Source organism: Henckelia pumila, chromosome 2 (genome assembly GCF_033568475.1).
Source record: "Henckelia pumila isolate YLH828 chromosome 2, ASM3356847v2, whole genome shotgun sequence".
Classification (NCBI taxonomy): Eukaryota; Viridiplantae; Streptophyta; class Magnoliopsida; order Lamiales; family Gesneriaceae; genus Henckelia; species Henckelia pumila.
Genome location: NC_133121.1, coordinates 104,588,825 through 104,603,997, shown reverse-complemented (window position 1 = coordinate 104,603,997; position 15,173 = coordinate 104,588,825). Strand labels below are relative to the sequence as shown.

Genomic DNA, 15,173 nt, shown 5'->3' with positions numbered 1-15,173 from the left:
TTTAATGGGCACCAAAAAATTAAAATATTCCATTTGAGAAAGTAGTAAAAAGCACGCAAAAGGGAATCATAATAAGCTCGTGTTGATAGATTTAAAAAACACGAGAATCTACATAAACGTGACTGCCAACTTTCTACATTTATACATCGTTAGCTAGCTAAGGCTCGTACCACCACTACAAAAAAAAAGCTAATAAACAAGGGTGAAAAAATGTTGTTAGAAGGGGGTCTGAAATCGATGTTAAAAGCCATATTCTTAAAAATGCGGTTAAAAAACCGTTGTTTTGTGAGCTAACGACAACGGTTTTACAAAGGTGAAAAATCGTTGTCGTTGGCTCACAAAGATTTATCGCACTTTTAACGACAGGACATTTAACATCGGTCTATGTTATATCTGAAGTAACGTTATCTTATGTTTTAATACAACGTGTTAAATTGATCATCTGTTATGCTTCATGTGTATTTTTATTTTTTATTTTGAATTTAGATGATCAGTTGAAATTGTTATATGAAACATGATGGAATTGTTATTCCAAATGTTTGTAGAAGTTAATCACTGAGAAGACAAATCAATCAATTTCTTAAACGAACATTTTAAAAAAAAACAAATTTATGGCATTAGATCTCATGCATGCGAAACTCAATGTTTTAAAAATAATGTGAATCCATTTTAAATTAATTCCAACAAGGGAAGGGAACCGAAGCAGATGCTTTTGCAACTTTAGAATAATTATAAAAAGAGGAAGCATTTGTTACTTTGGATGGTTCCATCTCCCTTTAAGTTGTTCTCAAAGGGTAGAAAAAGGGCGTAAAGGGGATGGAAAGAATTGCAAATAATATATATATATTATGCATGGATAAATGAACTTTTTATATTGTGAAGATTTAAAGTTAAATTGAGCCATTATTTTATCTTTCGTTTAGTACAATTGCAAAAGGATGCCTAGCTAACTCTAACTTATTTATTTGCTCCCATCTTGCCATAGTAACACATTCAAGAATTTAACTAAAAATGATTTAAAATGCTTAATACTTATAAAAATTGGTTACTTTGCTTCATGTCTCATCAGCAAAAAAGTGTGCCACCAATTCAAAAGCGTACAATACAAAGAAAACCCCACAAAGAGCTATGAATGAATGAAGGTGGCAAGTATTTGTGTCTGGTCCAACAATGGAATTAATGAGAGATAACGCATTCTATTATGGTGGGGAACACAACAACTTGGCATGTCACACTCGCAACTACGTGTCATAATTCACCATTTTACAAATATGAAAAATTCTGAAATTACATTTTAGGTTACACATAAGATGACATTACACGTGATGAATTATAAAAGTATCATTTAATCCAATTATTTTTTATTACTCTTTATAACATGACTATAAATATATATTGTGTTGAGTTTTAATCCAAAGCAAATGTGACTGTAGGGATGTAAATGAACCGAACAGTTGGTGAGTTGTTCGGGTCTCGGCTCGTTAAAAGCTCGTTCGAGCTCGTTTGAGGCTCGTTAAGGCAAACGAACCAAGCTCGAGCTTTACAATATTCGGCTCGTTAGCTCGTGAACAGGCTCGTTAGCTCGTGAACAGGCTCGTTAACAAGCTCGTAAATCATCTCTTAAACGAAGAAATAATAGTATTGATATTTAATTTATAAATTTACACTTTACTTATGAAAAATATTGAAAAATCTATAAAAAATAATTTATTAGAATAAAATTACAAATTTTAATAATAATATTATATTTTTTTCAAATATATAATTTAGTTTTTAATTAATTTAATAAATATTTAAATTTATAGTTTAAATATATTAAGCTCGTTTAGGCTTGATAAAAGCTCGAATAAGCTCGTGAGCCATGAATATATTCGTTAAATAAGCTCGAGCTTATAAATAAACCGAGCTTGAACATTCAAAAGTTCGGTTCGGCTCATTTACATCCCTAAATGTGAGGTTTCAAATTAAAGACTAGATGCGATGTTATGAGAGCAACCGAAGTCGAGTAAATATATATATATATATATATATATATATATATATATATATATATATATATAAATACAGCTCCGATCCCCTGTACCCTAGGGTGCAGGAAAACTGTGTGCGACCACTAAATTTCGATAGTGGGTTTTAGTGGTTTTTGTTTTTTGTTTTTTATTTTTTTTTGCACCACTAAAACTCACTATCGGGTTTTAGTGATCGCACACAGTTTTTCTATACCCTAGGGTGCAGGGGATCAAAATTTTATATATATATATATATATATATATATATATATATATGTAAGAGTATATACAATGCACGTGAAAAATTTATAATTAAATATATAATATCTAATACAAAATAGAGAAGAGATATTTGATTAACAATATTAATCAAGACACAATATGATAATTAATGATGGAAGTAATAAAGTAGAGAATAAAGGATATAAAATGAAATTCACAATTCAAAATGCTATATTTTATATGTAGGTACGTACTTGTTTTGTTTTAAAAACAAAGGGATTCAAGTTTCACAGCTCAACAAATTTAAAGCATTTATATTTTTGGAAATAAATATTACTTAATAATAAATTTAAATACACAATTGACAATATTTTAGAAGATACCTAAATTCGTTTTGCATGTTATTTGATACCAAAGATTACTGAAACAATAATGTATAGAATGATATAAAAGAAAAAAAAAACGCATGTGAAATAAATGAAGCCCATAGGAAAGGTAAATTTATGTTAAAACATGAAGTATAGGAATATATGTTTGAGAAAACAATAGTATTTATCTTTAACTAGTTTATGCTGATGGGTCCTTTCTCAGAGGTTTGTTCCAAAGCCACAACCCAAAAAATGATGATCAGTTAACAAGCTATACTTTGATAAGAAAATTATAAATGATTTCCAGGAATTAGTGAACAAGCTACACTTGATACGTAAAACAGCAGAAGTTTAGCACTAGAACACATCCCTTGAGCAGACACACACAAGCCACAAAACACGTAAAATCTTACTCAAAAATCAACGTGCTCGATCAGCTACAAAGATTTGGTATGCAGGCGCCAGCATCTGGATTCTGCTGTTCTTTCCATATTCTTCCAGTGACTCGAAGCTTAAGCTCTTTCCTTTCACCTCCAGAGAAAAAGAGTGCCATGTTTCTTTGGATAATAAGCCCATCGTGGCTGTCTCTCACTTTACGATGGCTATCTCGTACGCTTCGTGGCGTACCCTCCCATATTAGCTTCCTGCCATTAGCACCAACCTCTAAACTGTAGCTGAAGTTGCGGGATTCATTCTCATCGCCCATGAAACGAAGAAATGCCATGTAAACGGGTGCCATTCCGAGTTGAAATGCTTCAAAGTGAAGGCAGAAATATTGCCCGAAACAATGGAATACCTAACGAAAAACATGGAAATGGACCAAGATTAGAATGAAGATACCATATAAAAAGTTTAGAAGGGTACCACCAGTATTGTCAAATTCTATACTATTATCAGGTGGCATGTACTGCAAGTGTTGACAATATAGGATCATGCGAAACAAATTAGATAGTATTTGCAACCTTTAAAAATAAGTGAACTTATTGTCGATTATTTCCCAGCAAACACTACCTTAAGATCCAGATAGATTCATGTAGAACCAAAAAGTGACTCACATGGTCTAATGGCAATGACTATGCAGAATAAAGATCACCATGCATAGCTTGGAAAATCATATTTGGGCACACTCATTTATGCAAGGAGTGTATTCATTCTGAATATAGAAGACACAAAACGCTACAATATATGCACAAGAGGTCATAGTTGACAAAAGAAATAATTATAGGTGATCAGAAGCCAGGAGAAAATCAAGAACGTCATAGATTCTTGCTGCAGTTGCCCAAAACAAAACAAATTCAAAGTACCTAAAAGGGACTGTGAACTCACTGTTAACATCCAAGTTGCATTTTCTACTTCACGAGGATTTGACTTCACATAGCGATGATTAAAAGTACAACCTGTGTGCATGTCCACTTTATGGTCATCTTTCAAATGGGAAACTAGGAAAGGAATGTCCCCAGTAACCGAGCACTCCGATCCAGCATATGGACAACTGTATGGTCTGAAATTGCAAACTGCTTCGTGTTTGAGTTTACTATAATATGGAAAAATTTCCGGGCATCCCAAAGAATAATATCTGCAAGGAAGATCTAGCGATTCTGCAACCTTCTCCAGTGCCAAGCACCGGATATCACCAAGCTCTTGTCTGCATGTAGGGCAGCGGTTATGCACTCTTGTCTTGCACGTTGAACAGAGTGTGTGCCCATTGTGACACTGTAAAAGAGCAAGTTATCAATCAACCATGCTTCATATTACACGAATAAACTGGAACCATCAACCACATATTGTTTTCTAGCTTGTAAAGTTCTCTATTAGTCAAAGCTCAGGAACAGTAAATCATGGCAAAACTAAAAAAAATAGTGGATAAATAAAAGCGACAATGTCATTTTCAGAAACATGAATACCAAACGCAAAAACATCCCTCTCAAGCCTTTTAATTTGGCACCAGCATAAGCAACTAAGTTTTTCATGTCTTGTTTCACACGAATTTTAATATATTACGGAAACATAACTCATATTCCAGGTATCTCATACGTAAAGATCCCGAACTCGAAAATTCTCCACACATGGCCATCTGAAATAGAATTCCAATTCTGAATAAAGAAAAACATCAATGCTTGCGGGAGAGTGCAATTTACATTTTTGGCATATCCATCATCTGAACTAGAAAATTCTCCACACATCGCCATCTGATGCCAAAACTACATTAATATATATTTCACCTAAAAACAGTGCAACCAAGATTCTCATGACTGCATAGATGCTATAAATAACTCTAGCAAATCCCAACAAATCGAATTAATCTAATTCAGTTTCGAACGAGTAAAACCAAAGCATCACATTCCAATGAACACGTAACGGTATGCATGTTGAATCACAAGATTAAATTACAATAAACAATATACCCAAAGAGAAGGATAAACCCCAAAAAAGCTAAAATAAGAAAAACCGAGAGAAAGAACATACCTGATGAATGGGTGGGTACATAGAATTCGTACAGACAGGGCATTCAAGCAATTCATGGACGCTTGTCGGAGCAATTCCAGAGGTCACCACATTATGATTCTTCGAAGAAAACAAATGGGGGTGAGAAGACACTAATGATTGTATCTCTTCATCTTCAATGTCATCCGATGAAGAAAAACACTCGACGCTTTCGATTTCAATGGTTGCCATTTAAGTACAAAACAGAAATATGACAACAGATCCCACAGATCCAATCTTCCCCAGATATACAAAATGCACACTCCGTATATTGAAATTTTTGGCAGAAAAAATGAGACACTAACAAGGGAAAAATACAATCTCTTTTGCAGAAATCACGAAAGCCCAGATCTATAATCCTAATGATTGAACGCAATATCTTCTCCCCGCCACGAAAACTTCGACCTTTGACAGAAATCTAAACTGCCCACTTTCAAAAACTCATATTTCCTCGATTATGAGGCAATGCTTTCCGATCTCCACCCTTCAGAATTTCGCTTTCTGAGTAATTTATCAAAATAAAAAAAGAAAAATAAAAATAATTTGATTAAAAACGTAAGAGAGATCGATAATGCTCGATTCAAAAGAACCCAACAAGAAAAATTTCCTTGGGAAGAGGTTCTTTTCTTCTCCTTCTTCTTCTCTCTCCCTCTTTTTCTGGTTTTTGGGAGGAGAGAGAAATGAGGATCGCCGTTGGTTTTGAAATAGGATGTGAATCCAACGGACAATATCGTAAAATTTATGTTTCACTTTTTTTTAATAAAGATGAGTCCTTTATTCGTTGAGATTTGAGTAAAAGAAAATTGGGGATCACTCATTATGTTCTATCTTTGATTAACAATGTTGGTTGTGATTTCGTAGAAAAAGAAAAGTTCAATTTGTCCTAAAAAGATTGGCTTTCATTTGCTGTTATTGTCCACCAATAATCTCCATTTTTATTCTTATTTCCCGGTATATATATTTGTGGATAAGATAATATTTGCTACAAAAAAAATTGAGGGGTAATATATGTGGAAATTAATATTTGAACTCTCAAAATGAAATTTCATACTTTAAAAAAAATGAAATTTCATGCATGAGATATATTAAATAATGTTTAAAAATGACTTGATTGTTTGATGATTTCACTTTGATATAAACTGTGAAATCAACAAGATGATAGTAGGTACTGTTTTGGTTGAACCGAAAAAACCTTCTTGTCAAATAATTTACTTTTCCAATAACTTGTAATAGAATCGATTCGCGTATGGTAACACGTTTTAACAAAATAATATTTTTTCAGACAATCAATTTTAATAAATGCTAAAATAATACCAGTTTTTACTGTCCAATCAGTAAATAAATTTTATAGATCAGAGAAATTAGATACAAACTATTCTGGGCCTACCAACAATAATTTTAATCATCTATGTTATTCCCCAGTCATTTGGCGCACCTAATGTGCAAATATTTACAAGGCCACAGAAGGTTGAGAGCAATAAATCTGAAAATTATATAACCTCCTTTAGCTACATTCTTTACACAGTTCCAGCCTTTTTCAACCCACGGCCTCAGCAGCAGCACCTTCCGGTGGGGTCGACGGAACTGGACTGCTAAAAGGTAGTCAAAAAACAGTATCAAGATGCACGAAAACAGGGGCCAAGGCTAATCTATTTGCGTATTCATGCAAGAAATTTTTAAGAAATCTTACTCGAGTTTAGACAAAAGTTTTATTGCGTCCTCAGTCGCAGCACTTGCAGCATATATGGCCAACTTTTTCACCTGTTAAAAAGCCAGAAGTTGATCACAAATGAAAAACTTTTCCTATGTCGGATGGAGTATTCATTTCCAGAATCCACGTCGATTTCAAAGAACAGGCGTAATGTACGAGACATTAAAGATAGGAAGCATTTTGGTTCTCTGAAATAACTTCTGAAATACAATAAACAGGGAATGTGGGGGAAAGGAACCCTCCATTCTTATATAATAGGAAATAAACATTATATAAAAGCCAAGATTCGTAATATTTTGTTCAAAGAAAGACTCTAGAGGGTACTACCTCCAGAATATCTTGCTTGGATCTGTGAGATTTTGGAAGTAGCCGAAATTCTTGAGTTAAACGCATGCACTCTTGGATATTCTCAGGGGATACAAAGTCCAACGCGACTTTCATGGAGGACTGATAAATACATAAATAACAAAATTTCAGTAAAGAGCACATTAGCCATCAAAGCAACATAGGAACGAGAGTTTACGATCAGAATGAGAATAAACTTACAGGTATACAATTTGAAATGAAGAAATCAAACTCAGATATCTAAGGAAATTCTATAAGGAAGCGCTTGGATTGAAAGATTTCAAATCCATGGATTTCGATTGTAATTTTATTGCGAATAATGAAACAATGATCAAATTGAAATTCCATACTTCCTTTATTTACTCTTTAGTCATATAAAGCAGAATGAATTTCAAATGACACCGTTATAGGGTGGATTTGAAATACATCCTAATTAACATGAAATACGACTTAAACATGAAATGGATGGATTTGAAGTTTATAGCTTTACTTCTCTAAACAACCAAAATATATTTGAAATCCTTCCATCCTAGCGCAACCTAAGAGAAATACCTGTCTATTCCTCACTTGGTGGGGACACCCTGCAGGAATAAATACAGCCTCACCGAGATATTGCTCGAACGTCCATGGTTCAATATCTGAAAATGACGTAAAAAACATATTAGAACTGCTCGGTCTGAACTTAAATTACATCAGTTTCACAAAGAAAAAGAAAAACTTACTGAACTCCAATTTCAACTGTTTTTTGTGCTTTTCATCCAGGAAAAAGGCCTGGTCATGGATAGGATGTGCAACCTAAAATCAAAAGCAATGGACCAAGTAAAAAATGGGATTTCAGAATGCCCAAGGAATTTCCAAGATAAAGCACTTACAGAGGCCACGGGAGAAAGGTCAAGATCGAAAAATTCTTGCTGATGTTTAAGCAAGTATTCGATTAATTTGGGTACATCCTGCCGACGAAAGATGTCCCAAACAGCACCACCCCTAGCTATTTCAGGATGGTGGTTCATCCCATCTGGAGTAGAATCCATCACAGAACACTCAAATCCATCTTTATTATTGGCATCGGGTTTGTTATTCAAGCAATCGGGATGCTGTACTTGATGAGCATCAATATAGCTGAATGAATCAAGATGGCCATCTAAAGTACCATTCAGACCACAGGTTTTATTCATTTCATGTGTATTATTTTCCCTTTTCTCAGAATTCAGAAACTGAGATGGAGAGTGAGTATCAAAGGTATCATTTTCACAAATCTGGTGTGCCGGAGTAGCACCCTCAGTGGGCTGCACGGTGTTAATGGCTGGTGTGCCTTGCGAAAAGGTCTCTAAATTCTCTTTAAGTTCTTTCCTCAACTTAGCAATCCTCTGTCTCTGAAACGAGGTATATTTCACTTCAGCTGTGTGTGTCAATATATTTACCTGAACAAATCCACATATTAATCATGGCATAAAGATAAGTTTACTATAAAATCAGTAAAATATAACTATAATTTAGCATAATCATAAAACCTGGCAAATATCATGACTAAAATTTAAGCCAACACATGAAAAGCACCAAGGTCTGTTTCCTAACTCATAGAACAATCAGAAATAGCTAAAGATCTTGAAGCAGTCTAGCAATCCAAGCAATTCAATTATTTCAAAGAAAACTCAATGTAAACATTATCTACAAAGACTTGACCTGTAGTGAAAATTACTTGAGGAACAAAGAAGGTGTTTTGAGCTCCAAATTTGGCAAATGTCCCGAAAAAGGAATTCAAAAATGTGGATGAAAATTGGACAGAAAAAGTGCAGACTGCAGACCATTTGGCGTTGTTAATGAAGAAGCCCAATGGATGCTAGACTAAGTGTGATCTCATCCATATTAAAAAAATTAGCCATCATTGAGTTCACGGTCATGTATTCTCCACTTACTAGTTTTCCAAGGAAAGAAACAACCATAAAAATACTGAGAATGCACGTCCCAAAGATAAAAAGAAGCATCGACCAACTGCAAAACATGAATGGTAAGAGACTTTTTCACAACAGCATACCGCATCAGAAATGTCACAGTGCAATTTTGCAACAGAATCGCCTTTTCCAAGTTCTTTCTGATATCCATAGGCAATGTAGGTCTTGGGTCCCAAGTCCGGTTTTAGAGCACCTTCGGGAAGTTTTGTAGCAAGATTCAAGAAACCAGATTGAGGGTGTGTATAATCGCTGAAGGGAAGCATGGCCATAAATTCAGCATCATGCCTGGGCAAACATTCTTTAAAAGAATTTGCAGGTGGCCAGTCCTTTAACTTCAGCATTTCAGGCCATCCGTTTTGATGACAGCGTCCCTCTAAGTAGCCTCCAAAGAACTGCCGAATATTAATCTCAACCTGCAACATTGGAAACCAGATTATTACATGAATTCGGCTTCGAAAATAGAGATGTTAACTGCAAATGCTGATGCCTGGTGCCATTTGCCAGAACGCGATTTGGCATAGGACAGGACTGGTGATGAATGTTTTTAAACAGCACTTTCTTCGTCAGAATTACTCTTGTAACAGATTGAAGGAAGTAGCAATCCGAGGAGTGGATAGAAGTGAGTATGATAAGATGAAAAGCAAATACACTTAACAAGAAATACCTGACACCAATCCAAACAATCAATAGCCTTCACACAAAAAGTCTCTTCTTTTAGTTTTTTGCTCGCATTCCTGAAGGCCCTCAGCATAACCATGGGCTCCCAACTAAGACCAGAGGCCTTTGCCAATGCGTTCCTGACAATCACAGGTTCACCTTTCCTCCAATGCATTTGAAAATGTTCAAAGTCAGCTTCTCCAAGATCAATAGCATTAGGACTGAACAAAAAGTTATCTTGACTGTATTCCCGAAAGGCTGATTGTCTTACACCACAACAAACATGGTCCTCGTGAGCAGAAGAGGCTGAAACACACAATGAACATTCTTGCGAGAAGCCTACATCTGATGACTTATAATTGGTAATGAGCCCCTCAGCGATCCCAATTAACTCCTCCACCCAATTAGCATTGAGAATCCGTCTCAACTCTAAATTCTTAGTTCCACAACCACCATGCTCTTTGGGAGGACATGGTATATTGCCATCAATTTTGGCTTTCCACTTAGGGGAGCCATAAAAGACATTTTCAAGTATCCCATTGGCTGGAGGAATCTCAAGGTTCGTACCATCTGAAGATTTGGGAATAGTGATTTCCTGAATAGCTCCAGGGTGAAGACCGTTTCTGAGCTCGTAACAACAATCAAGACAGATATCATACGAACAGTCAGGATTGGGACAGCTTCTGTGGATATTCACAATCGATGTCACACAGTTGTTACTGTTGAATAACGAAGGTATCCTTTATCAGATTTTGTGGCATCATGAAGCACATTTAGTTAATAGAAATGACACCAACAATTCTAGAAACTTTTTTTAAATGATCCGTGAAAAAATGACATTACTAAGTTGTCCAAAAGATTATCTCACAAGATTTGAGATAAAACTAAAATATAGGTCAGAAGTATAGCTTGAAAGAAATTTCAGATAGATTACGTATCTGATATGCCACACAAAAGAAAGACGGTCAACTCTCCTTCAACAGCGAAGGAATGTGAAGAAAAAACGATTAAATTCGTCTTGGTTTTCACTCTAACTAAATCCTCTATTTAAGAGTAAAGAGAAGCAATGGTCAAGCCTTATTTGCTGAGAAAGCATACCAGTATACCCGATCATCTTCTTCAAATACTCCTAGTGTCACATCTTCTTCATTCATCGAAACACCTTACACAGCAGAAACGCGAGGAAGCTTTTAAAAGTGTAATAATGAATTAGAAAGATAAGCTCCAGCTACGTTCTGTGGTACCTCGTATCATGCCTTCAACATCTAGTTCGGATTTCTGCTCTTGTTGAATATGTCTTAGGAGAGGCAGAATGTTGACAAGCAAATATAGGGATCTTTGCAATCTGATATTTTCACCTACTTCGTTTTCAATATCCTAAAAGAACCATAAAAATTTCGGAAATTCTTGGAACATTGATACGATGTGTGACAATGGAACGCGAGAATTACATCATAAATATAGCCATCGTACCCTTTTGAGCACATCTTCTTGAAGGCAAGCTCTGCAATTGCAATTCCCACAGCAAAATGGACATGATTCCCTCACTTCTTTCCTCTTTCTCTTAGGATACCTATACCGTTGAGAATTACAATTTTAACAAATATTCTCCTCGCCAACACGTAATGATTATTCTATGAACATTGCACATCAGTGGAAAGCTACCATTTGGAATTTTATTTTCAAAATCACATCTCTTGAATAATATTTATGAAGTCACTTATTATGCAAGAAATCTACTGTTAAACTAGCAAGCAGGTCATACAGTTACCAATCTGAAACTGCAATTTTTTTTATGCAGCAAATTCTAGAAAATGGAAAAAACTAGGACTTTTGCTCACCACTTTGCGATGCATTCAAAACAGTAACACTTTTCGTTACAACTTGAGCAGATGACAACCCCTTTTTTATCACTTTTCAAGCATTGGTGACACATTGACTTCTTCTGCTTCTCCCATATGGTCGATCCCTGGAATAATAGTTATCAAACAGCAGTAGTTCAATTCAGGTACAAAAAGGGAAGAAGCTGGCGTAACCCAGAGTAATTTTGAGAACCTTATTAAATACTTTTTGGCTAATTAATTAATCATACTGGTTTCAGTCCTCAACAAAAGTTAAGAACCAGAATCAAAGACATATTCGAGAATTTGAAAGTTACAAAATGGCTACAATATAAAAGTGGCATGATGCAGTGAATGGTAAAGACCAACACGCATTCCATGAAACAGAGATATGAAAATCATATACCAGCAAATACAACAAAAATATTTGATTTAAAATAGAGCACCAATGATTTAACATGGTAAAGTTAAGATTTGTCTTTTTCATTTAAATTGGTATTCCTTCTATATTTATCAAAGTCCAAAAAGCAGTCACGTCTAGCAAGCTGCATTCATGCCAGACAATTTATTTCCCCACTTAGTGAGGCAACCAATGAACAATATCAATTTGAATGAGTTCCACGTGGTGAAACAGTGGGCCTACATGCGAAAGATAAGGAAGCATTTATAAACTAAAATACATGCATTTGTGAATTTATGGCCATTTCGACAGTTAGATTTCTTTCACAAAAGAACACTCCGTGACAGTCACTTTATCACATTTAACGCTGATAACATTAATGTCTAATCGAGTTTCTCAGAAATGACATTTGAACACCGAGGTCATAAACTAACATAGAAAGGTGTTCAACTCTGAATGGACTAATTACTGTTTCATTGACTTATATCACCAAAGTTTCATGAAGATTTCAATTTAAACTTGTCCCATGCTTAAACAAGCCTTATGATGCCAGGTAGGTTCTCACAAAAAATAGCTACCAAGTTGACTGGCTTTCAAGAATAGGAGGGAGACATATAAATGTCTGTCCACATTAAAAAAATTTCCTTGATGGACTCAATAATAATGATTATACACTTGGGGCACCACTATTCTAATCCGAATTTGGTAATAAGGACAAGGTTGGTTGTAACACTATTAATTCAACACCTCTAATTGGGATCAAATGTGGAGAAGAAACTCACCGACTTTCCCAAACTCGATGGCACTTTTGTTTTCACATCCCCATTGCGTATTTTCTCTCCCGTGAATATAGATTCATCGTCCTCATTGATGTTTGTCAAAGGCTTACCAATGCGTCGTTTTTGAGCCCTGATATATTCTCCGGAACTATTCATCCATTGTTTTCTTTTTAAACCATTTGGCTCACACCAATCCTTTTCCGTGACGCTTTTGTGTATACTCTCACCACCAAGATCCACCCGAGCTCTCTCCGCAGCAAGTGTTTTCTTATTCTTCGTGCCCTGGGGTCGTCCTCGTCTGTCCTTTTTAACGAGTTCAGCCCTAGGCTTGATACTAGGAGCAACATCATTTGTTGTTTTGCTATCTTTTTCAAGTGCAAAACAGTCACCTAAGAACCCCCTGAGGTCATCAGATATGGTATTTATTTCGTTATTCGGGTTCTTTCCTTTATCAAGTCTCACTTCACCAATGCCATCGTGAACTCCAGTGTTAACAGCGCCATGGTCGATTCCAAAGGTGAGTGCTGCATTTCTTCTGTTCTTTGAGCAACTAGGCTCCCCTAGTCCATTTGTTTTTCCAAGGTGCTCAATATCTCCATCAGCAACATAATTTTTTATCCTTTTCCGAAGCTTGCAGATAGCCAAGTGTGCATTCTCGTTCTTGTAGCCCATGGGCCTTCTTAGACAATCATTCTTCTTTGTGATCTCATTTCCATCAAAATTGTTCTGAGAGGTAGCATCGATCATTCCATGATTCTTCACAACATCAGTCCCACGTAAAATTTTCTTTTTATTCTTGGAACCCTTTGGCCTCCCTTGGCCTCTCTTCCACTTTACAATTTGATGTTCCGTGCCAGTAACGCTGGTGTCCATTTCCACCAACTTTTCCTGATTAACAACTAACCCCGTTGACCATCCAATCCCACACTCATCGACAATCATATCCCAACCTTCGCTACCTAGACCACTAAACTCAGGGATTCTAATACTCCCATCATAGCCAATATTTCTAATCACATCCTTATCCAATAACCCTACACCTCGACATTTATCTCTATTGCCAACTGGCTGCATCATCCCAGAAGTACCCAAAACTTGCCCACTTCCGCTAACTCCGACTGTTCCAACATCTACCTTCTTCACAACAAACCCTCCACCAGTTGTGCTGCTAACATCATGCCCCTCATGCTCAAAGGCGCCTTCATCCTTAATGACCACTGTTTTCCTATTTTTTGAACCCTTTGGTCTTCCTCTCTTCTTTTCCTTAACAGCACCACCTTCATCGCTGATATCTTTCCCCACCTGTGGTGCATCAATTTCATTGCCAACTGCACTTTTAGGCTTGTTTTTCGAACCCTTGGGTCTCCCCAGCTTCTTCACCTTGACAACACCACCTACCTGGTCGCTGGCATTAGCTTCCTCCTTCAAAGCCTCAACCACATTCTGAACAGAGACATTTTCCGTATATTTCAAACCCATTTGCCTCATTTCCTTCTTTCTAGCATCAACGCTAACACCTTCAATGGCTCCAATGCCACCAACAGCCCCCATTTGCACCGCATCACCACCACCAGCTCCATTTTCCCCAGCAATCTCCGCCCCTTGGCCTCCACTAATTCTACTGCTGCAAATGAACAAGCCTCTGTCCATCTTAATTCCCGCTCCATTTCCAACATGATCACCAGTTTCCCCTTCCAGAGACTTTCCATCAGTTCCACTTCCGCAAATAATCAAGTCTTCCTCCATCTTAATTCCCGCTCCATTTCCAACATGATCACCAGCTTCCCCTTCCAGGGACATTCCACCAGTTCCACCGCCACAAATAAGCAAGTCTTCCTCCATCTTAATTCCCGCTCCATTTCCAACAGGATCACCAGCTTCGCCTTCCAGAGACTCCCCACTCGAAGCCTGCCACTCGCATCCCCTCCAACCGCTTGCGCATATTAACTTGTCAACACCACCACCTACCGCCGCTTCCATAAATTCCAACTCTTTCAACGAAAACGGAAACAACCCTAGAAATCCCTCCTTCCGAAAACCCCGAAAACGGCAATATATATCCCATCATCCGGCAAAAAAGGCTACATCATTATAGGTTCAAAAAAAAAATTTAATGCCACTTGCCTACACATGGGAGAGTAATTAAATTGCCAATTGTAATCTAGCAGCCTACCAGTACCCTTCTCGAATAATAATTCAAGAACAAGATTCCGCTGGAGTACTTTGCTCTGACTTTGGAAAATTCAAAAGCACATTCCGTTAAATTCATTTTTCTAATGTTTCCTCTTTTTTGGGTTTTGTGACTACCTAAGAGTCCGATTCTTTGAAGCGGCGCTGAATTTAGAAAGTGCGAGAATAGTTGGAATTGCATGGAACGAGCCTACACAGAGGGGGCTTCGGTTTGG

The 15,173-nt window shown here is 36.6% G+C and overlaps 2 protein-coding genes across 3 annotated transcripts; both read right to left on the bottom strand.

Annotated features, from left to right (window-relative positions):
* Positions 1-2,788: 2,788 nt before the first annotated feature.
* On the bottom strand, positions 2,789-5,877 carry LOC140883283 (E3 ubiquitin-protein ligase SINAT3-like). Its single transcript, XM_073289699.1, has 3 exons — positions 5,066-5,877; positions 3,926-4,312; positions 2,789-3,395 (listed from the first exon to the last, which is right to left on the bottom strand). Exons 1-3 carry the CDS (start codon positions 5,273-5,275, stop codon positions 3,033-3,035), a joined length of 960 nt encoding a protein of 319 aa, XP_073145800.1. The 5' UTR covers positions 5,276-5,877; the 3' UTR covers positions 2,789-3,032.
* A 534-nt stretch (positions 5,878-6,411) lies between these two features.
* Positions 6,412-15,173, bottom strand: LOC140883282 (lysine-specific demethylase JMJ27-like). Of its 2 annotated transcripts, none has more exons than XM_073289697.1 (13): positions 12,772-15,173; positions 11,590-11,717; positions 11,222-11,321; positions 10,993-11,125; positions 10,847-10,910; positions 9,756-10,467; positions 9,175-9,504; positions 8,012-8,560; positions 7,862-7,934; positions 7,692-7,777; positions 7,122-7,241; positions 6,774-6,844; positions 6,412-6,675 (listed from the first exon to the last, which is right to left on the bottom strand). In XM_073289697.1, the coding sequence occupies exons 1-13, from the start codon at positions 14,746-14,748 to the stop codon at positions 6,621-6,623; spliced, it is 4,398 nt and encodes a 1,465-aa protein (XP_073145798.1). In that variant the 5' UTR covers positions 14,749-15,173; the 3' UTR covers positions 6,412-6,620. The 2 variants fall into 2 exon arrangements, with proteins under 2 accessions (XP_073145798.1, XP_073145799.1); XM_073289698.1 differs by having other exon boundaries at positions 6,412-6,672.